Source organism: Grus americana, chromosome 10 (assembly GCF_028858705.1).
Source record: "Grus americana isolate bGruAme1 chromosome 10, bGruAme1.mat, whole genome shotgun sequence".
In the NCBI taxonomy this organism is placed as follows: domain Eukaryota; kingdom Metazoa; phylum Chordata; class Aves; order Gruiformes; family Gruidae; genus Grus; species Grus americana.
This window is the reverse complement of record NC_072861.1, coordinates 24389750-24413475: the sequence shown is the minus strand read 5'-3', so window position 1 is coordinate 24413475 and position 23726 is coordinate 24389750. Positions and strand designations below refer to the sequence as shown.

Sequence of the window (23726 nt, the reverse complement as noted above, 5' to 3'; positions counted from 1 at the left end):
TCACAGAAACACAGACATCCTAATAACAAGGGATTGTGCAAGCTGGTGTTGCACCACAGGTCTCTCCTGCTCAACCCTTCTGTGCCTGCAGCTGCAGGACTCTATAAAGAATGATGGCTGGACTGAGTACCCAGCTAGAGGTCTGCTGTCACAGATCAGGTCTATCAATTCCTACTCAAAGCTTTGTCTCTGCAGAGCTTCACAGCTGGGAGAGGGACTAGCACAGGCTTTCCAGCAAGGCAAGTCAGGCAAGAATCTGAAATTAAACCTGCTGGGATCACGTTTCAAGTTTTGTTGTCAAGGAAAAGTAGCACTGTACAAAGGCTCAGTAGAGTAGTAGTCTTCTCTATTGCCAAAACAAACATTCCTCAGAAACCTGGAAAAGGCTGTAGTAAATAGGCTGTAATATCTGCTTTCCAGAGCACATTCCTTCTGGTACTCAGACATCCAAACAGTAAAGATAGTTTGCATGTAGCATGTGACGTACTCAGTAATTCTCCAAGCAGATGCACTTTCTTGACTGTGTGCCATCTCAGAAATTCTCATATTGATGCACGTGGATTCACAGAATAACCACAGGTTTCTTCAAGTCTAAGCAAGGCAGTCTATTACAGCTTACTTAATCCTGCAGGTGGTCCGTGAAAGGCAGAAGTAAGTAGATGCACCATATGAAATAGCACATTCAAAACCCAGTATGGCTAAGGCGATTGTGCCTTTATGAAAATAATATGCATCAGCCATTCCTTCTTACATTTTTCCAACTGGCTGGGAGCATAGCTGGCAGACTCCAGGGATACTTCCTAACCACTCTGAAGAAAATTCCCTTTAGTTGGTAAAAATTAGCTTCAAAAGCAGCAGCTCATTCAAAAGGGACAAAGAAATGATCAGGCCTTTCAGAAATCTCTTGGCTGCGGGATGTCCGCATAACAGAGTAAAGAACTGATCAGTCAGAACTGCTGCAAGTCTACAGCCATGCCGTAATGCAAAAATGGTTTTAAAGAAAAAGAAAGTGGGCATAACTTGGGCATTTCCACCTCCTGGTGCTTATTAGTCATCTGCAAGATCTAGATTTCACAGCTATCTTTGAGCCTCATGACAGCAAAGACAGCTTTTCAGTTTCCAAACAGATCTTGCTTTAGCAAAAATATTTCAGGAAGAATTTCAACTATTAAGGCAAGTTTAGGTTAAGATGACAGGGAATGGTACTCTCAAGGACAGGCAGAGAACACCAAGTACCCCAAAATATTCTCTTCCACTGTGCAAAGTATGGCTATCCAGGGATTCCAGCTCAATTAGAGAGCTATCAAACACCATTGCAGATGACAGATCTGTTCCATACAAGAGATCTTTATAAAGCAAAGGTAGAAATATAATAGTCTTACATGAAGAGCAGCTTTGCATGTAAATTACATGCTAGTTCTCACATCAAATCATCTCTTCCTACTAAGTTCAGAAATGGTACATGGAACCAGAAGGCCAACCTGCAAGTACACAGCTTGTTCTGTTGCTCTGGTACTATAAAGGATGAAAAGTGCGTCTTCTGTTGCTAGAAGCCTAAGAAGAAGATCATACACAGAAGGAAATACAATAAGATAGTTTCTACAGTGGTCTAAACAGTAACACTAAAAAAAGACATAATACACACAGAGAGACATACAAGGAACTTAAGCCAGATGTATATGTGGAGAGACAGACATGCCCGGAGAACTACAGAGTACAGGTGTTACAGGTCAAGTACAGTACCTAAGCCACTTTGCTTCATCTCAGAAGACTGCCTGGAATAAGTGCTGAAGAGGCGATAACCTCCTGATTTGGAAGAAGATTCAGATAGCACCTGCGAAGACAGATAGTATAATCAGCATCATGCTCTAAGTTATCACTGGTCTCAAAAGCCTTTATACATCAATTGAAGGCAAAGAAAAGTACCTCTCTTCCTTAAAATCACAGTTTTCAAGAAGCATAAAGGTACTCATATGCTAAGATTGTGACAGTGCACGCTCAATTCTAATTTCAAGTTTGTGTTGGGTTGCGGAACAGTGGAGATTTCAAAAGTATGAAGGGACTCGTGTACTGAGCTCCTTGTCTCCCAAGACTCTTGCTGGGATCATTGGGACATAGACTTCCTTCTTTAGTAGCAGGAAAGTATATCCCCTTTAACTTAGTACATGCCCGTTACAAAATGCCCCTCAGCGCTGCATGCAAAGATTACACTATGAGTGACGCAGAGATGGAAGTCAGCTAACAAATACCTCAAGCCCTAACTCTCTGCTTTCACTGGTACAGAAAACAGGTAGCAAAAATGCCTGTGAAACCCCTCAAAAGGAGGGGCAATTCCAGAGCACTTTGAAGGTGCCAGCTACCTGCTGACTGTGAAGCTAGCCTTATGACACATAGCAGCCCTGAAGAAGAGAAGTAAGAACAGTAAAATAGACCTTTTTTACTTTAGCAGATCAATGAAAGGGACAGTTCTAAACCCTGACAGTTTAAACACTCTCATAAACCCACCTGTTAGCAGGGACCTCTGATCTTAGATGGGAGACAGGAACAAGAAATGTGGAGCTGAACTGTGAGAGGCAAAGGAGTCTAAGGGAAGGCAAAGACGTCACTGTGGCTAGGTGAAGAGGTTGCATGCAATCTCGTAGCTGGTTACGCCAATGCCTCTACAGGGCATGTAATCCAAATAATTCTTGTGTTTCTCAAGCATTTCCTTACTTGCTCTTCCTCATCAATTCCTCTGACCTGTGTTCCCCCTGTCCTTCCTCAATGAGGAGGAGTTTGGGAGGTCTGCCTTCCAAAAAATCCCTTTCTGACTTCTGCAGATCCTTTCCCAGAATCACCTCAAGCTCTGGCACGTTAAAAGGAATGCCAGGAAGCCAAAAACAAGCAAAAGATCTTTAGAACAACCAAGGGCGTCCATTGCATTGTTACCTCCATGGACCCTGTCTTCCGGTTCCTGATCAGTGGGGATCTTCGCTGAATGCTGACCGGCTCGGAAGGCTGCGGAGACCTTTGCTGTGCATGATCTGGTTCATCGATGCCCTTCTCTTTGGAGAGGTCCTCCAGGCTGCCTTGGTCTGCTTTTTTGTCCTCATTCTGCAGTAAGGAAACATTGACACCTACAGGCAACGTGGCCTTCGCAAGCACTGCCCAGGCACTGGCTCCCACCTTGGATCTCCCAGCTCTGCTGAGCTCAGGAGGATACCAGCATTCTCAAGGACTGCCCTGACAAACCCTTAGCGTTAGGCAGGGAAATAACCCGCTAACAGCCCAGTAAGGCCTGGCAGCACAATAAGGTGCCTGACCGTGCTTGTCACATCCGCAGCGGGCAGGGCAGCCCGTGTCCGGGCAGCACGCTCACCTCCGCGGAGGCAGGCCGAAAGCCAAACCCCGTGGGCACGTTTCTGTCTTCCTCACAGCCTTTCACGCCGGGGCTGAAATGCAGCTCCACATGGAAACGTTCTTCCGAAGATGGGTCCTGTGAACATGAGGCACAGGGAATAAGTAAATAAATAAACGTCAGTCCCACCGTCAGCATAGGCCATGGTCTGGACCTGGGCCACCCTGCCATGCTGGTGCAGCACGCATCCCAAGCGCATCCTTTTGGAAGGAAAGCGGAAGCAACAAGAAACCACGAACATAATGGATCTAGGTTTGTCTCATCCAAAAGGACAGCCCTTATTAGCACAAAGCTGAGGCAGTCAAACTGTTGTTATTTTGTGACAACAGCCACCAGAGGACCAAACCAGAATTGGGCTATATGTGTATATGTATATACACAAAACTAAAATATAGCCCCTTCTGATCCACTCCTGTTGTGAAACAAGCATACACTGGGGCAGGGAGAGACTGGTTCACTCCTGGACCTTTAGTCAGGTGGTTCCAAGATTTAAATAACTGTCTCTAATATTAATTTTTTATATTTTGTTTTAAAGGAAGCCAGAGCTTTTACAGTATCTGGCACTAATGGTGTAAAACCAAAAGTTTCACCATGTCTACTTACTAACAGATTTACACCACTTCTTCAGCTCTATTCAGACTTTTTTTTTTTTTTTTTTTTTTGGACAAACAGCACAAGGAAATATTTCACTTCTACCATTAGAACCCCACACCAGCTCTGTGAATACAAGATTCTAACTCTATAGCGTGTGGAGGACAGGGACTGCTCCCCTCACCCCCTACAGTTTCCTGCAGTACAGGACCTGGGATCCAGTACATGCAATTCAGTGCCAATCCTAATTATGGTCATCGCCATCAGCTTCCACATTCCGGCTATTCTTTAAATGATTCTTTTTACTTCGTGCAGATATCAGTATATATTTCCCTAACTATATCAGTATATTTTTAAAATAAGAAAAGTTCACGAATGTGGAATTTCTGGATATTTTTTATATTGGAAATACTTGGAAAAAACTGTCAAATATAATTTATTTATTTTTTCCTACTGTTCATTTGTAATTAATATTAAGAAACAGCACATTATTTTGTGTTAGGAAATGCTTTAAAATAGATAGTATTGATTACTTAAGTTTGGTATTACTGCTCAGGATGGCATTCCGCTTACAGGTAATAAGCATTAACTGGGTCACTGCCTCCCACCTAAAAATAAAACTAGCAGTTGTATTAATGATCTGTCCATCTTTATTAACAAGCGGAGAGAGTTCAGGTTACAGACTTCCCAGCTGAACTCATCTCTCGGGGACTGTGCCTCGCACCATGGCAGGAAGGATTTTATCCTACAGCTATATCCCTCACCTTGTTGTTGTCCTCGTAGAGCATGATAACAATCTGGGTCATGTAGTTCAGCTCTGAGATAGCACTCAAATAGTCCATGGCTCTCTTCCACTGCTGGTCTTTGTTTTCCTGATATATACACATAAACAGTCGCATGGAATAAGCAACAGCAGACACCTTGCAGCATTCAGTGAAATGGGTCTGAGAGAATTTGTCTCTCCACAAGATAACAACATCGTCAGGACGAAAAACATCTTGCTTAACTTGCACGAGGAGAGATGACCTTGCAATGAGGGCAGGGTGCTTACAGTAAGGAGCAACTGCATAGAGGGACAGTACAGCTACCCATACAATCCACATGCAGATCTGAGCACATCCAGCTGCAAGTCCCCTGTGCCATGCTGACTGGAGAAAAGCATAACCCACAGTAGATTCCCAAACACAGTCATTCTCAAACAGTGCCTTACAGAATGGAGTATTTTAGAGAAAGCTCAAAAAAAGTGCAAGGGATGAACTTGTGCTAAATAAGGGACCAAGTGAAGCTGCTTTTATACAATGCTGAATGAAATGTCTACAGAGCCACGCTGGACCCTCGGGCTCCACAAGGTAGGGCAGCCCACCCCCCATAGTTTCCCAGCACTGCTAGGGAATGGCCATACCTGCAGTGCCATTCATGCTGCTGTGGAGCATCTCACCACCTTATGGACATGGAATGAACCCCACCAGTACAAACAAACCCAGATGCAGCCTAATATCCCTGTGCTGGCAACACATCATCCTCTCACACTCAAGTTGGGGAATAAAGTAGCATCTTACTCAGTGACCAATTCAGAGATACTTGTGTGATCGTTGACTACAGATACAGTGAGCCTCCACAGACATCAGAAATCATGCCTGCTAAGCAATCCCAAACTCTCAAGGCATTTCAGAACACCATGCTTAAAAATGGGAAGATAAATCAGAGTCTCTCTCAAGGAGTCTAAAGCAGAGCTTTTCTCAGGGTCTGCATGCCAATTCCTTCAGGAAGCAGGTTATGAAAGCAAGTAAAGGTTGGATTGGATTAATTAGTCCCCTAAAAATGTGTCATCTCTCCCTCTGGTAGAGAGCACCCCCTATGCATTTGCAACATCAAGTCACTTCCTCTGTAAGCAAACTGATTTTCCTGACTTGACAGAAAGTCACTAAATAACAAGGCCAGGCTTATGAAATAAAGGGTTGAAGGAAGCAGGAAGAGAGAAATTCCCTCATCTTCATTGTCTCATAATGCTGTCCTCCTACACAGGTAAGTGGTCTACTCATCTGAAACCAGCAGGACAGCTCTCAGAGAAAAGATGCCTCCATACAAGCAAGGCAGGCAGTGTTAAGATCGAGGAAGAACAATCCTCCTACATGCCAGAAAGGCAGGAACCTGGAGCATGCAAACACAGCAGAGATGGAGTTGGTCAGAGGCCACTGATGCACATCATTACTGGGGGAGATGGCTAGAGGGGAACCTACAAACATACACTGTCCACCTTGGAAGGGACCACTGAAAGAAAACAGGGAGGCTTACTCTGTGAGCATTGCTGGGACACTTACATCCAGGAGCCCCCCATAGCGGAAGATACTGAGCAGAGAGTGCACATGGCTCTCACTGGTGAAGTACAGCCGTGTCCGAACGTGGCGACCTGGTGACAGAACTCCTCTTGAGTACCTAAACCAAAATCAGCCCAGTGTTACTCATAGTCTGCCAACGAATTGCCATCTATCATACAGCAACATTTCTGCATGCTTAACAGAGTAAGATAACCCGACACTGGGAACTGTCAAAGAACAGCAGGAACAGAACAAACAGCGAGACCACTGGGCACAGAAGCAGCAAGTTTTGTGGTATCCTAACGGAGACATACGGTGGGGCAGAGGTGGCCTCATTGCACTAGCACTTGCCCCTTGCAGAGAGAGGGATGAAGGCACCACCATCCAACTACAATGGGTTTAAGCTTCCATGGCACCATGCTCCCGCTCAGCAGTCTCAACGTGCCTTTCCATTTCCCTTCTAGTTCTAGAGCACCAACATGCTCTTGGTGTGTCCTTTCATGTATGTTCAGTGCCTCCTTCCACACTAGTGTACTCTTCTGGCGTGGTTCCCGCACTGCTTCAAAGCTGCCCTCCCCTCCAGCAGCAGCACACAGCTCAATCCTTACAAGGGATGTAGTTTGTTGACGGACTCATCTTCATGGGTTCTCTGTAGGTCCAACTGGATCTTCTTAATGAGAGGAAGACAAAAGCCAATAGCAATCTCCAGTTTCTCCTCCTTATTAATCCCATATTCCTGCAGGAACAAAACAATAGATACACTCTTGAGCCCTGGTTCTTTGCCACATTCTCACATGAAGAAAGGCTGGACATCAACAGCCCTGTCTGCAAGCACCACTACAGTCAAGCAAGGACAGAAAGGGAAATGTCACTCAGCGCCTTTCCCCCCCCCCCCATATTGCAGAGGGTAACAGGGAACAGAGACTCCTCCAAGAATCCCAATCTGTTTAGACATGACTGTCAGTATTCTTCCAACAGCTGAGAGGCACAAGTGCCATCAGGGAACCTCCTCTCATGACACACAAACGTATACTCTGACCTGGCATAAGCATTAATGCAACAACTGCTATTTGCAAAGATAAAACTTGAAGAGCTATACTGGAAATAGCCAAACTGCATCTCATCAGGAACACTGTGAAAAAGCTTAGAAGACCACTTCTGCTCTACATGGGCACAAGTGCAATTGGACCTTGTTGGTAGAAGCTCATCCCACATAAATGAAAGCGGGACAGAACAATGGTGAATGCAGACATCCATTGCATGTGGCCTTCCTTTCCCCTCCCACGTTCATGGGCATTAACTCTGTGAGAAGCTTTGCAAGCTGAACAAGTTCTAGTTTGACAAGAATAACAAATATGCCAGAACAAGCCTTCGCTTTAACACAGAAATTTCTCTTCCGCTGTACAATCTTGTATGTGGAGAAAGGGATGCTGCTATAGCACACACGCTCAGCTCGATGCTGTGCTATAATGCACTGCGATGAATGTGGAAAAGCTGCTGCGTCAGCTGTTCGTTATTCTGACGCTGTCAGAATCCTTATCCAGGAAGCCAGCCCTGCCACATCTTAGGTCATAAATGGTTTTGGTCTTATACAAACACCAAGATATGTATCTGAAAAATACCTGTGATACATTGCCTTGAGACTTAACGTGCAAGAGAACTGAGAAAAAACAGACAGGGAAAGGGTCAGAAACCGACACCACAGACATTATCATCACACAGGCAGGACAGGCTATACCTGGGGTATGATCACATCTGCTAGGGCTTTGGAGAGCTTGAAGAGTTCAGCTGTGCCTTCCAGTTTCAGCGCACAGTTGTGCTGTACATCATACTTGATGCAGTCATAGATATCAGGGATCTTGCTGATGTCGTAACGCCCATTCTTCATGCGGAAATCTCGCTCCAGCTTACTCCAGCGTTGCAACATTAGTTCTAAAGTCTCACTGTGGTACAGCTGCAGGTCTAAACAGCAGAGAACACCAATCCACATTCACATCCTGACTACTTCTGCATACATTTCAAGTGCCAGTTATGACTGACTTTTCTCAGCACAGAAGGGCTCTAATTATTATGTCACCCACAGGAATCCTGGACTGGAAAAGCCACTGGACCTGTTGCATGGAGTTTTAACCTGCAGCAAAAAGCTACTTCCAAAATATTTGAGAAAAGTGAAACTGCTTGCCTTTTGGCTTATGTCTACCATAAATCGTGTGAAGTGTCCCACAGATGCCTTTTTAAAACCTCTGCACTGTTATTAGGAAAGTTCTTAGAGATGAGCAAATCGTGACTGAAAAACTTGTTGGTTTATAGTCTTGAGCTCCCCTCCAGGAAATGCTTGAAAAAATCAGGCATACCTCTCCAGGCTCTACTGCTTCTGTTTACATCCACTCTAAACCCAACATGCACATATCATTTCCTTTACATTGCAGCTCTCTTTACCAGTAGTTGAAAGTGGAATAGGAGCCTTCTACATCAATACCACATACAGAATTTCACTTTAGAATTTCTTTGCTACAGACAAACATAAACCATAGTGCTGTTTGGGAGCACTGAAGGTGTAACAATAAATAAATCTGCTCCAGACCCTTTCCAGTTCTGATGCTCACCTGCAGATTTTGGATCTTCCAGGCGTTTTTGTATCTGGGAGGTGAGATTCTCAATCAGGGTGAACACCTGGTTACATACTTCTACTGGGTTCTGGATAAACATCATGGAGTTGAGCAGAGAAGCACTGCCTGTAGGTGCTAGCTGAGAGAAAATACCAGTGGAGATTAGTTAGTATCTTTATGAACTGGGAACACAAAATATCTGCCTTTTGCAGCTGTACTGCTTTCTGATTAGGTACAAAAGTTGTGCTCCCTGCTGAGCGTAATAAGCTGGCCTATTCCTAGGGGTAGTTAGGCGTGTTTTAACAAGTTCCTCAGGACCAAACTCAGAGGGAGCAAACAATTGCTCCTATCAGATCAGATCTCCCTCCACCTACAATATCCACTCTTGTCTCACTTTGCTTCTGTGCTTGAGCAGAAGGGCTTCATAGAAGTTTTAAGTAGTTTTTTGAGGTGACAAACAAGTTCCTTAATGGTAATGGATTTCAGTCTGGTAATCAGATCTCTGAGTCTGGGAAAAATAGTGTTTGGGGGCTTGTTGGAGGAGCAGCTATAGTGCTTTCATTGGTTGCTTTGCTGGATATAGCCCGTGCTCTCTACTCTGCAGTTATCAGATGCTCATAGGATCACAAAAGGGTTTTTACCCAAAAGATCCGTTCACACATGCACAGAGCACAGATCTAGAATCTGGCAAGGTGTATTCCCTGTCCAAAGCAACTGGGATTGTTCTGGGCAGCATGCAGTAAATCACGAGAACTCTTCTTTTGGCACGCCCATGAGAATAAAATGCACTGGGACTTCTAAAGGAAGAGGAAGGTACCATGACAATTCTTGAAGGGGACAGTGGAGCAACACTGAGGATTTTCACTTGGAGAAGGGCAGGAGCCTTAGCCCGCCCTTTCCCTTCCTAAGTTCTGTTTATAATCTGTAATTTTGACCAGAACTGGTCTCAGACTAACCAAACTACTGTTCACATACCAGCAGGCTTCACATCAAACCACTGGAGCAATGCTATTCTCCTTCCAGATACAGGAAGCAATAAAGCCACACAGGTGCTTTACCTTTTCATAATCCTCTTCACAGAACTCAGCATCCTTCTGCATGATTTCATGCAGTCGTGCCTTCACTCTGTGTTGACAGCTGCTAAGGGAATCACTGTCACTGTCCAGGAGACCATTCATATTGGCACTTTTCACCATTTGCACCAGGATGGGGGTCAGCTCTCCTTCCAGGGCTAGCAGACCCTAAAGCAACACAGGACAAGATTTCAGCTATGGGCAACCCAAACAACAAACATTTCTGGTAGTTTCATGGCCAGCCTTCAGTCAACTTGAGTGAAATCTCAACTGTCCTTGAAGAGCAGTTTTACAGCAACAGCACCTGCAGTCACCAGTGACTCTGGCATACTTCTAGAGCTATTTGACGCAAAAGGCCAGCTCTGCCTGCAGCAGCCCCAGATTTGTCTAGGCAATTGTTGAGCAGCCAACAGTTTGCTGGAATATGTTGATACAGCAGAGGCTCTGAAGAACAGCTAAGGTCACCACAGGATTCCCCTTGGCTCAAGCTTTAACTGCAGATGAATCTGTCTTCTCTCCAATCCCCACCCCACCCTGCACCAAAGACATTTCATTCCCCTTTTAAATCCAGCAGTTAAGGAATAACCCCTCTGGCTGCATTTTTCATGCACACTACGGGAACTTTATCCCCTTCTACAGGGCTTAGAAGTTTTGATTGGGCAGTGGAAGTGTGCTGGGCCCATAATCCAGAGGTCAATGGATTGAAGCCATCTTCTGCTACCTGCCAGCTCGATTGGTAGATCCCCTAGTGTTAACTAACCAAGTGGCCTTTGCTAAATGTGTATCCCAGTGTTTGAGGGTCCCACCACCCATTGCTCTGTGTAGTCATTAGCAGTCCATCATATCATTCAATTTTCCCAGAGGCTGGTGCATGGTAGGGGATGTGATACACCCACTCAATACCATGCTCTTTGGGCCAGCTGTCTATGAGGTTGTTCTGGAAATGAGTCCCGTTGTCTGATTCAATTCTTTCTGGGATGCCATGTCACCACAGGACTTGCTTTTCAAGACCCAGAATAGCGTTCCGGGCAGTGGCATGGGGCACAGGATACAATTCCAGCCATCCAGTGGTTGCTTCCACCATTGTAAGTACGTAGCACTTGCCTTGGCGGGTTTGTGGGAGTGTGATGTAATCAATCTGCCATGCTTCCCCATACTTACATTTCAGCCATCGTCCTCTGTACCAAAGAGGCTTTAACCGCTTGGCTTGCTTGATTGCAGTGCATGTTTCACATTCATGGATAATCTGTGAGATGGCATCCATGGTCAAGTCCACCCCTCAACCACGAGCCCATCTATATGTTGCATCTCTTCTTTGATGGCCTGAGGTGTCATGGGCCCAACAAGCTATAAATAGTTCACTTTTACATTGCCAGTCCAAATCCACCTGAGCCACTTCAGTCTCAGCAGCCTGATCCACTGCTGGTTGTTTTGATGTTTCTCAGCGGCCCGACTCTTGGGTATGTGGGCATCTACGTGACGTACCTTTACAACCAGCTTCTCTAGCCAGGCAGCAATATCTTGCTTCCAAGAAAGTCCCTTCAAGAGGATCATAAGTGTGATCAGGCCTTTCACTCAGTCTGGGGGGCTGCCCGCTGGAAACTGGAGCAGCATTTTTCCTGGAAGAATCCCTTTTTTATGACTGTTTTGCCTTGCAGCTCCCGTAGGGTTCAGGTAGGCTTTCTACCCCACTTCCTCATGTCCTCTCCATGGTCGTGCCGGTAAAACCACAGGATGCTTTGTGGTGTGTACGCTCTATATCCCCTCTCTGGAGCAGAGGGACGCTTACTCCTAATAGCTGATATATGGGTCTGTGCAGGCGGGGAGCAGGACATATCCTCTTTGAGTTGCCGCACCTCCCGGGACAGTTTCTCCACAGCCAAGACAAGGGAGGAAGAGAGACTCTGTTCATATTGCTGGAGTCGGCCAGCCGCTTCATCCACTGTTGGTGCCTCTGCGCTTTTCCAGTCGATTACTGCTAGTGAGTTGGCGTACAACGATGGTGCACTCTGTACAAACTTCCGCCACGTGGGTCAGGTACATTGGACTTCATCAGGGTCTGTGGGTAACTGTGCGTTGTCCAGGTCATAATAAACCATTTCCCGCACAGCTAATTCCCTCAGGTATTGGATGCCTCTCTCCGTGGTGGTCCACTTGCCTGGCTGACATACAACATCTTCACTGAAGGGATACTTTTCCCTCATGCTTGAAAGAAGTCACCTCCAGAGGCTGAGGGCTTGTGTCTTTTTCCCAATTACCTTGTCAATGCCGCCTTCCCTAGACAGGGATCCCAGCTGCTTGGCCTCCCTACCCTCTAATTCCAGGCTGCTGGCCCCGTTATCCCAGCATCGGAGCAGACAGGTAATGATGTGCTCGCCTGGAAGGCAGCTGAAATCTTTCCACATATCTTGCAGCTCACTCAGGGACAGGGATCAGGTGATTATCTCTGGTTCTGGCTCTTCTTCCTGTTCTCCTGATGGTCCCAGTTCATCATCATCCTTCACTAAGCGAACTGATTTCTTTGTGTATTTCTCCTTGTGTATAGGGGCGACTGATACTGGAACGGGTTGATCTTTTGGCTCAGCTACAGTGCTTGTCACCAGGGTTTGAGTAGCCACAGTGCCTGTTGCAGGGGTTTGGGTAGCCACAGTGCCTGTGGGTCTGTTGTCCTTCTCTTCCCCCGATGGCGCTGCCTACTATCGAGCAGTGTTTGGCAGATCGTGGCCAGGGCCCAGCACCATGCAATAAGTTATGCCTCTTTGGAATAGCCACAGCATTTTCCTTTCAAATATTATACCACTTTATCAGGCTCCTGCAGTTGTTTGGGAGTGAAGCTCCAAACCACTGGGGATGAGAAGGTCTCTAGATAGCCACCCATACTCCCTCACATGCCATGCCAGCCCTGACTATTCAGCCTCGGGGAAGATCCCTGGGCGGTATTCTTAAAACAATTTTTTGTAACCCTGAACAGGACTTGAAACACATTCAGGAGACCTAGCAATAGAAATATACTGGCCCGAACATTCCAAGGGTATTCAAAATTCTCAAAAGCTGTTGTAACCAGCCAAAAGGAAAAAGGGGAGGTGAAAGAGTGGGAGAAGGTATCCCCCCCCCGTCTTCCCCATAGATTGGGTGCAATTATTAATCAATTCTGATTATGGGCATGACAGAAATGCTACATACAAGTACCAGCTTAGACTCATGACCACTGATGTTATCTTATCATAAGTTGATATCACACAGTACAACAAAACGAGAATACGAACCCCTCTCCCCGAGGCAGGGATTACATGGAGTAAATACGGGTTCACATACCAGAGCCACATGACCAAATGAAACATCACTGTGAGCAGCGACCAACCCCTCTGGCTGGGCAGTCGTCCAAGAAACACTCACTTTGTAGGCAATTAATACTCAGCCACAGGTTTGATGTGGTCTAGCATCAAACACCAGCAATGTTCCATAAATAACTCCTGCTCCAGTCAGAGTGCTATCCTGGACAGGATACTAAAGGTAAGATACATTTGCAGCTACGCTAGATTTCCAGTACTGCCCCATACACCTGCTATTAGCACAGCGTACCACTGTTCTCCCAGCGGAGAGGGGGAAGCTCCTAGGACAGCTCCTTCCTCATCACCAGAGGTTTTCCTTTAGAACTGGCATATTTTAAGACTAATGTAGCAGAACTAACGGATGGCCAAAAGAGAGAAAGGACCTTTGCAAAAGCTGCTGCTGTCATCTGAACTCGTCCCTCATCTGAGGCATAGATCTTGAGATCATGACGGTAGGTGCTGTGCAGCCTGAGCAAGCCACATCCAGGGAAACCAGCATAATCACCTGGAAGGCAGAAGAAACTCAAAATTAATATTCTGACACCTGCAAAACTACCAGCTGAATATACTGCTTTAGACAGCAAGCTTTACACTAGTAACAAAGTTACACAGAGAATTCATCACTTTCATAGTCAGCATTTAGGCTGCTCCAACACGGACAGTTCTAGCCATACCCGATGGCTAGAGACCTGATTCAGGCTTTGGGTAACTTGGGAAAGTTCGTTTTGAGGAAAAACTGAGCATTCACCAGTCAAGTCTGATGTTGCCCAAATTCTGCAGCAACCATCTCTGAACAGTCCATAATTGTTCTACTAGCCTGAATACCCCTAAGTAGAATGCAGATGCACCAAAAAAAATTGCCTCCTCCCACTTGTTCTCTGCACAAGAGCAGGCACTGCTGCCACCAGAACTGCAGGCAGAGCTATTTAGCAGGGAGGCACCTGAGTTCCAAAGCATATCCTGTAGAGCTACAATCATCTTGCAGCAAAAAATGCCGGTTTATTTATGATGGCTGAGTCAACCACAGGAGTCAGATCAGTAATGGGAGAAAGCAACTCACGCAGTTCTTGAGTCTGACCCTCCAAAGACAGTACAGTGGTGACTAATTTGCTGCTGCCTGGAATCCCGTGATGATTTCGCGCAGTACCGAGTCACACTGCATGACACGATGAGAAAACTGCTCCCAGCTCTGAGCTCACAAATTCAGAGAAACACCCTGCTAGATAAGGACAACCATGTCCTTTGTGAATCCATGCTGACTACTCCAAATCACCTTCCTATCCTTCACGTGCCTAGAAATAGTTTCCAGGATTAGCTGCTCCATCACCTTCCCATGGACTGTGGTGAGGTTGACCAGCCTGCAGATCCCTGGGTCTTCCTTGTCGTTTTTGAAGCTCAGAGTGACATTTCCTCTCCTCCAGTCCTCAGGCACCTCTCCCAGTCCCCACAACCTTTCAAAGATAATCTCGAGTGGCCTTGCAGTCACATCTGCCAGCTCCCTCAGCACCTGTGGGTGCATCCCATCAGGGCCCATGAACTTAAGTATGTCCAGTTTGCTTAAGTATTCCCTGGTAACTCTTCCTTATTCCAGAAGGAAATCTTCTCCAATTCAATTTCAATTAGCTTAATTAATTTGAAAATTAATTCATTAAATTAATTAAACATACAAGTCAAAGATAAGCAGTATCCAATACTGGTCTCATCAGATCAATACAGCAGCAGTGTATTACTTCTGACTTTTACTTGGATGCAAAAGGCAATTTCAGTCTTTCTTTTCTTCCTTTGGGCTCTTGCTGATCTGTGTGTGTACTACATGCTTTTCGGAGTCACAGAATTATGGCGGAGAAAATAAGGAGAAGTTACTTTCCTATTCTCCTGCCTCCAGGCAGAATTATCTGTGTTCCAAGACAGATTTCCTCTGTTTTCTATATCTGACCTAAATTCCTTGTTAATCATACATAAATTTTTAATCATATTTTCTGCATCAGAATATATCTTATTATTATGGCTTCTCTTTTTGGAATACTGGCACATTAATTGAAAGAATACTATTGTGCTCCAAGACATACTAAAGTTTAACCACTGCAGCAGACATCTCTAGCCAGCTTAGGGATCTCTGGGTGCAAAACCCACTTGAATTATTTATCCTTACCAGGTCAACTCAAAAGAACAAAACCAGCGAGGACCTGAGTCACGCAGGCTGCACACATCCCACGGATGTCTGAGCATCCCTCACACTGGTGACCAGTCACCTGGCTAGCCTGGCACCGTCACAGGACAGGACCGAGACACACGGACAAAGCTTACCTTGGCCACCGGGGTACATACAGCGAAAGGCTCGCCCCAGCTCTTCTGCCTGGACTCTTCCTGCTGGTGTCAGCTCTCCACCCCACTTAAGAACCAGGAGAAGGGATGGGGAAGACTCTCGGCGAGCTTCTAGGAGACAAACAGGTACTCACTACATCAGATCTCAAAGCTGAGCTTGCAGGGGGAGAGGAGGGGAGGAAGAAGAGGTTGTTGTCAGCACCTTGCAGAGCATTCTCAACACAAGCCTGAACCAAAATCCACAGGAACCAAGCCAGCAAGTACAAAATTAAGAGTCACTACTTTTTGAAGGTATAGGCTGACATTCATGAAATTGGAAGCATAAGCCCTGTGCCACCATCCAGGGTATACTGGTACACTACATCGTGCATCATTCCAACCCTTCATATGATGTGAGCAAAGATAAGATATGGGTCACTAATTTTGTTTGGATGTCCAGAGGCCTATATAGGGTAGGATGGCTTCATGCACTCTTGAACACCAGGCTTTAACATCATGGCAGAAACATCCAGTTTCTTTACCTTCATCTTCACTTGCAGCTTTTGGATGTCCATGAGGCAGATAGGTCAACTGCACCTTACGGTTAATGCCAGAAAAATGTCCATACCTGTCACAAGGAGAGGTGGGGAAAAGCTTAAACAAAGCAACTCTACTCAGCCTTTGCCCAGAGGTCCCTAGGCAGCACACAGCAAAAATACAGCACAGGCACAGACTTTCTGCTGCAACACCAATAGCGAGGGAACATAAACTTTTTTACATCTATCTGTGACCCAGCATGCCCCCCCCCCCAAAAAAAAAGCCAAACAACCCCCCCAAATGAAATTCAAAGACCCATTTACTTGCCTGTTCTTCAGCTGACAGCACTCTGCGCTCTCATACCCCACCAGGGCTTTAACCAACCTTAGTTAATTTCTATCTACATCTTTAACAAGTGAATTAATGGGATCACAGAAAAAAAAAATCAATTTGCCAGTCACTCTGAGGATAATCACATCTCTAATAAGCAGAAAGAGCAAGGGAAGGAATCATGGCAAAAATTCATCCTCTGTGCTCCACAGACATGGCTTGAACACAGACACTGCACCCGCCACAGCGAGCTATAGTTCTGAGAGAAACCCTCCTTTTCTTTCTAAGATGCCAACATCACCATATTGTCTTTTATTTCAGCTGTATGAAACCTAAGAGGACACAAACATCTTATGTTTTCCAAGCTCGTTTTTGTTAAACTTTTGGCACCAGGACAACCTTACTTAAAACAAGATTTGTCCCAAATTTATCAAAATGCTTCATATCAATGTGGTCCCTACAGGACTCCAGTTCCTCTCCCACAGCAAAGGAAGCTCAGTTTTGTCTCAAGTTGTTTAGCCAAAAACCAGACACACTTGGAACAAGAATCAGCAGTGGTTTTGATGCCGAAAAGAAAATGTTAAGAGCATGGCACCTTTCACGTACAGCTGCTAACAGGGATGGAGGAGACTCTGACCTCTGAGGAGCCAGCTGGCCAGGACATCAGCAGCACAGCTTGTTTCTACACCACGTGCTGACCCACAGCTCTGAGACAAACTCACAGTGCCCTGAGATATGAACCCTTACATCTCCAAGACGCTCTTCAGCTGTTCCAGTTTGGATTTCCTCTCCTCAATCTCACAATCACTGTGGGTTCCCAGGTCCACCACAAGCTGCCGTGCAATGTCCAGCACTTCCTGTTGGAGAGCAGACACTGTCTCAAGCACCCAGCAATTCTGCCTCAGACTCACCACTGTACTCTTGCAAAGCCTCCAGATGGCTTCACCCAGCATCAAGTTCATACAGACAGTCATCAGAGACACGTCATTTCATAAGACACAGCTCAGGTAGGACAAACTTTCGCACTGCAGTTTGCTTCATCCCCACCCTGTGCTCCAGACCCATTCAGAACCAAAGAGGTGCCTCCAACTGCCCCACTCCCTTGCCTGGACCCGTCTTTCACCAGAGGCAAACACAACAGAGGGGCAAGCTGCACCATGTCATCCCCATCCTACAGTCTCCACATCAGCCAGGAACGGTTTCCACTCTGCTCTCATGCTATCACCCACCTGAGTGTGCATGGGGAGGGGAATGAGAAAGGGAGCGTTTGTGCGACGGACTGTTGCCTTGTGCTGGCATCTGTATTGCCTGCGTGTCCCACACAGTAACCCCAGAGAGGACTCCCCTCACCTGTAGCTGCTCTGGTTTCTTCAGCTTCAACTTCCCTGTCTTGTAGCCATCGTATTTCTCAAATAATTCAAAGAACCTGAACAGACAACAAAGAACGCTGATCCATTTTCTGCTGTTTCAGTGCTACAAGGACTGTCATCCCTACACATGCATTCACACTCTGTTCTTCAGGGAGAACCAGCAGGCCCACTGGCTCCTTCCTGTGCTTCAGAAATTCTGAAAAAAACCAGGTGTTTTCAGCCACAGGTACAAAAAGGAAGTAGCCACTAGCTTCCCATTTAGTGGGGCACTTCCCTTTGCAGACCTTCACTCTTTCTTCCAGTGTTCACACAGAAGGTGTCAGGATCTTTAGGGGGAAAGGGGGCTCCCTCAACTGGGTAGAAAGCATTTGCTTGAATGGAGCCAGGAAAAAGCACTGTCTCCCAAACACTCAACCCTTCTGCTCCTCTTCTTGATTCAGAAAATAGGCCCTCCTCACTTCCCAGCAGCACAGCATCTTCCCGCCTTGGCTCTTACCGAGGATGCTTAACTTCCATCTTCATCTTCTGCTTTGGGGTGCGATCTCCATGCCGGATGACTGCAATAACACAACGAAGCTCCATCCTGGGGAAACACAAGATACACCTGCCAAATGTGCCCCTACGCTCCAGAATTGCCACCAGAAAGTAGTTTCCCATTGTTCTTTCAGTCCCATTCTTTTGACAGCTGCTTTCCTCATCAGTGGCAGAACTTCTCCCAGACTAAAGCAGACACAAGTGCCAAGGCTATAAAAGTAGTCAAAGTACTGCAGACACTACCAGGTCATCTGGTTTCCTATCAGGGAAAAGCACCACAGTACCATAATATGACAGGCAGAACCACATCTGCAGCAGAAAGGACCAGGCTAGATGTTACAGAATCTACAGAAACAGCATTTTGAATTGTGCCAAGCTTGTTTTCATGCCATGCCAAATTTGTGTAACACTATATGACCACTTAAAGACCCAGGAAAAAACAACTTGGCTCAGAAGAATGGTTATACAGCTGGGGTCTTGTCTTTGAGCAATCAGTTAGAGCAGCACATAGAAAGATCTCATAGCCATCAGCCACATGCAGGGACCAGTAGTTAGGCTGGCTAATTTCAGAAGGGCTACACGAGTTTGCTTTTTCAGGTACTACAATATGCAACTATTTCTTATAGGACCCCAGAAAAACAGGGGTCGATTCTATCAGTCTCGTTGTCACAAGGTGTCATTGAAGCCAGCAGACCCATGAGCTGCGCAGTGTTTGGTTTTGCCAACGTTTTCCAAATGATCACACAGTAAAGGAAGGATGAATACATATTCTCAATCTACCTTTTCTGTGGCACCTACTCGTTCACCTCATACAAGTGTACAAGTGTGTTGAGGATCACAAAGAAACTTTCGCCTTTGGTCTTTTAGCCTTAATGTGGTGGAAAACTAGTAAGGCCAACAGTATCAAATGAGGGTCTGCCGAGTGCACAGGTAATGTGAATACTAATTGTTTTCCACCCATCTCACTGGCAGCTCAACATGCATTTTCTCCGAGTAGCAGCCTCTGAACTGTGAGCCAGCTACAGTCATGCCCTAATCCGTTTCCTGTGCTGATCAAGAATTTGGGCCTTCTGAAAGCCACGTGAGCAGTTTCTGTAATTCCTTCAATGACTGCTCGTCTGCATTCATCAAACCTATGACTAATTTACAATCCATCGCCTCTTTTGTGTGCACGGCTAAGCCCTTCCAGAGGCATTTCAGGGCTGCAACAAACACACAGCTAGAGAACACTATGCTGCTGGGTGATGTCTGTCCCTTGGACAGGGTTTGCACTTTGTCCCTCATGTAGCCATCACCAACATTCTTTTGAGAAGCTGCCAGGTACTCACATGGTGCCTGAAGTTGTGGGGACAATGGGAATGTCTTCTGCCTCTGTTGGGATGGACCAGGGAATATGGAACTGGGGAGCCAATTCCCGCATGATTATATTTCTGGAAGAAATTAGAATACAAAAATCACAAGAAATTCCATTCCCTTGGTTCTCCACCTTCTCCTTAGTGGTCTAGCTGAAAGATTTGAAGAGCGCCACGGAATTTCTCCTCACCTTCCTCGCAGAGACATCTATCACACCATGGGCTAGTTAGGGCACCCCACAGGGACACCAATTTCCCTCACATCACCAATACTGCAGCTGGGCTTAGCATCCAATGAAAAGTCCTGTAAGATACATCTAGCTGTAGACAAAGACAGCTAATGCCAATGCAGGCAGGAGCTCCAAGGGGCTAAAAATAATTAACCCATTCCTCCCAGAGCCAAGCTTTCACCTGCTGAACACATGTTCCCATCTGAACCACCTGCAGACTTCTCCAACATACTGATCGGGACTCCACACGCATTTTACTTTGCTATGAGTTACCTTACCCGCTTGAATTTTACATACCCAAGGATTTTGGCACAGTCATCGTAATACTTCATAGAGTTCTTCACAAAACTGAAGCCATTCACATCGCAAACAAAAGAGTGGCCGTTTGCCCGCAGGAGGTCGAACCCACACACTGTTTGCTGCATGAGGAAGCAGAGGACAAAGGACTCACAGGCACGCTCTGAGGGGGTGCAGCAAGGGGACGGCAGCTGCCCAGCCAAGCAGGGCACACACAGACCCAGCCAGTGCGCGCTGCCCGGTTCAGCTCCACTCCATTCCTACCTCACCACCCCTGAAGAAGTGTGAAAATACAGCCACTAGCCAGCAGTAACAGGCCCTTTAGAGGAACCCTTACACCTTCGCAGCTGTATCAAAGGCCCAACCCATGAGCCCCTGGATTAAGCCGTCAGGGCCACCCCTCCACCTCCCAGAGCTCTAAAGGCTTAAGACAGCTCCTGGCTCTCCTGCTCTTGCCTCTAAATCCAACCATTTTGAACCAGACTGACAAGTACAGACAATAAGTGGTGCAGGCACAGACATCCATCAATACGTGGAAAAGGCTACAAGGCGGAACAAGCCCACAGCTCTATCAGCACAAGTGCATGGGGTGCAGGTTGCACCGGGGGCAGTAGCCAAGTGCTGCTGCTGACATTGCTGAACATGTCATGCAACCATACCTAGACTCAGACACTCACTCTACCAACCTGTAAAATAGAACACCATTGTGCACCCAAGCCAGATCAAAAATAGAACAACAACAACAAAAACGGAAGAAAAGACGATCAGGCTTTCCACACAAACACGTCTAACAAACAGTAAAGGCAGGACCAGCACAGGTCAGATGGGCAGCAGCATGCTCAGAATCTGATATTAAATGCTCAGATGTACGCTGGACATCAGCCACCTGCCAGCACAGAGGGTATTTGCTGCAGGCCCTCCTGCCTTCCCAATCACCTCTGACCAGCAAACTGCCACGGCCAGCAGGGCCAGCCGCACCCAGCCAGCGGAGACGGCAACCGGCATCAGGCATGGAAGACTGCTGCACCAGAGGCACATCATGGTAACAGAGCTCAAGCCTTAACACTGGCTGAGATTCAAATCAGACATTTGTGGAGTATCCTGCATGCACAGGAGAGAAAACACAGACCTTAAAGGCTACACAGACTTTCCGGGCAACTAGTTTCTCCATGGCAGTCAGCATGACTGGGTAACGGATCTCTTTCCCTTCGCTGTCCCGTTCAACCTTCCCATCCAAAGCAGGGGATTTGCGAGCCTCTGCATGGGCATAGTCTGGCCCAACAGTGTACACCTGGGAAGAGAAATAGTTACACCTGACATAATCACCTAGACCACCTGCAGCTTCCAGAAGGTATTTCTACTGCAGACACGGAGAGAAGATCATCACGTGGTCTCAGGCATTCCTCCTGTTGAGACCTACAGAACACCCGCTCCCCACTTCGGGATCTAAGCTGCACAGTCAGCACCTCACAGCTTTAATAAACACTCCAGAATCTAAGCAGGACTAAGTAGGACTGCCCAACCTTGAGCTATCCGGGCCTGGAGAAGGAAGGAGGGAGCTATTCTAGGCTTTTCCTTACCTTTACATCAGTGCCATCTGTAGGCATGAACTCCTCATAAATGTATGAGCCTGTCTTCCTTACGCTGCTCTCTGGGGAGTACACGCTACTCCTGCTGCCAATCTGAAAGCACAGAATAAACACCTCAGGGAAGAGCATGGGGCTCCTTTCCTGAGATGGAAGAACAAAAAGCGGTAAGTTTCATCCCATACGTAGAGAATTAGCGGAACGTCTCTTGGAACCCCCAGCTATTACAGCACACGTATTTATGGAGGACAAAAGAGAATCCAAAACACAGACAGTAGGTATGTCCTTGTCCAGACTTTAAACAGGAGAAAAGTTGTTATAGACCATTAGGTTGACTCCAATCGCTACAAGGACACGGAACAAAAAAACAGTGGATAAAGACCTAGAAATCAAGGAGCCTAGCTAACAAGCAAATGAAAATAAATTATGATGGGTGATAATCAGACCAATTTAACTTCCTTCTAGGACAGTTGACTGATCTTATGGACAGAGGAGGATGCTGGTTTCATATTTAGTAAGGCTTTGGATACAATCTCAAGTGGCATGCCTGTATGTTAGCTAAGGAAACAATAATTTTAAGATTATTAATGGCAGATGTGTAACTGATTGGAAAAAAGATATATCATAGCTATTAACTGTTCGCTGGCAAAGTGGAGGAAGTGAGTAAGGGCAGATTCCCTGTGGGATCTAGGAATAAATACTGCATTTATTACATTTGCAACCTACGCTAAGCTGAGAAGGGCAACAATGATGTTAGAGGACAGGAACATAAGTTTTTTTAAAAAAAAAAATCTTGATAAACTGAGGAAGTGATCTGGAAAAAGCAGCATGACATTCAATAAGGGACACGGTTCTCCATGACTGCAGACAGGACTCAGGTCAAACAGAGGATGAGGAAGGCGAAGTCAGCACTACCGCTAAAATACGTCCTTCTGTAATTCCCAGGTAGATGGGGTTCAGCTAAAAGTTCTACAAAGGTCTAGATCTCCCCAACACAAAACCTTCCTTTCCCCTTCACCTGCCCCAACACTCCCTCCTGAAGCCACACGGGTCTCAGAGCCACAGATCTGTTGGTTCCAACACTGAAACTGCAGCCCCCCCCCCCCCTTACCTTCCGAAAGAGCCGCTGGCTGCCCCCACCTGCTGACGTCGGGTAGTAAATATACACATTATGGTCTTCAGCGCTGACTGGCTTCTCTACAAACGGCTTTGGGAAAACAGCTCCATTTACCTCCACGTGGTCCTCTCCTTCCACCAAGTTGCATTCTGAAGACAAAGCACAGCAGCAGCACGTCAGGAAAGGGTGAGACAGCCTGGTGCAGAGCTGAAGTCCTTCAGTCCCGGCCAGTCAGCCAGATTCGCTGTCTGGATCTTTGTCCACAAAAAACAACAGACTTGTGAATCAGGCCTCTTTAAGCTGATTATCAGTACCTGTTCTAGGCAAAATATCTTAAAATAGTCCAGTATGTGAAAATGGCTTTCAGCAGAGCTTGGACACTGACCTTCTGGTCTATCAGGGTCTCGATTGAGCACAGCATAGCGGGGCAAGTCTATTCCCTCTTCTTGAAGGATTCGATACACTTCACGCCTGCAGAGGACGGAAACAGCGTCAGAAGAGTCTAGAAGGTGCCCAGTACACGCCAAGGGAAAGGCTTCACTCTCACTGACGAGGAATAAAGTCAAATGAACACAAAAAAGCCTAAAGAGAGAGCGCACATGCTCTCAGCACGTGCTCTCCAGACAGGACCTACAGGCTATGGGGCATGCCTCAGTCCTACTCTTGACAGAGATGAGCAGAAGTAAATCTCTGCCTGGCCTAAACATGGATGCTCATTTACTAGCACGTGCCCAATCCACAGCAACACA

General features: G+C 46.3%; 1 protein-coding gene across 5 annotated transcripts in view; it reads right to left on the bottom strand.

Annotated features, from left to right (window-relative positions):
• Positions 1–23726, bottom strand: part of PPIP5K1 (diphosphoinositol pentakisphosphate kinase 1) — a 54079-nt gene that overhangs the window by 22113 nt on the left and 8240 nt on the right. For all 5 annotated transcript variants that reach the window (XM_054836808.1, XM_054836809.1, XM_054836807.1 and 2 more), the window contains exons 6-26: positions 23363–23448; positions 22972–23126; positions 21855–21956; positions 21404–21565; positions 20275–20396; positions 19724–19825; positions 18358–18444; positions 17842–17917; positions 17239–17348; positions 16167–16252; positions 15628–15756; positions 13704–13825; positions 9974–10156; positions 8913–9054; positions 8045–8268; positions 6915–7042; positions 6310–6424; positions 4753–4860; positions 3359–3475; positions 2929–3093; positions 1744–1834 (exon numbers count right to left, since the gene is read on the bottom strand). In XM_054836808.1, coding sequence (XP_054692783.1) covers positions 1744–1834; positions 2929–3093; positions 3359–3475; positions 4753–4860; positions 6310–6424; positions 6915–7042; positions 8045–8268; positions 8913–9054; positions 9974–10156; positions 13704–13825; positions 15628–15756; positions 16167–16252; positions 17239–17348; positions 17842–17917; positions 18358–18444; positions 19724–19825; positions 20275–20396; positions 21404–21565; positions 21855–21956; positions 22972–23126; positions 23363–23448 — 2612 coding nt within the window. The remainder of the gene's footprint in view (positions 1–1743; positions 1835–2928; positions 3094–3358; positions 3476–4752; positions 4861–6309; positions 6425–6914; positions 7043–8044; positions 8269–8912; positions 9055–9973; positions 10157–13703; positions 13826–15627; positions 15757–16166; positions 16253–17238; positions 17349–17841; positions 17918–18357; positions 18445–19723; positions 19826–20274; positions 20397–21403; positions 21566–21854; positions 21957–22971; positions 23127–23362; positions 23449–23726) is intronic.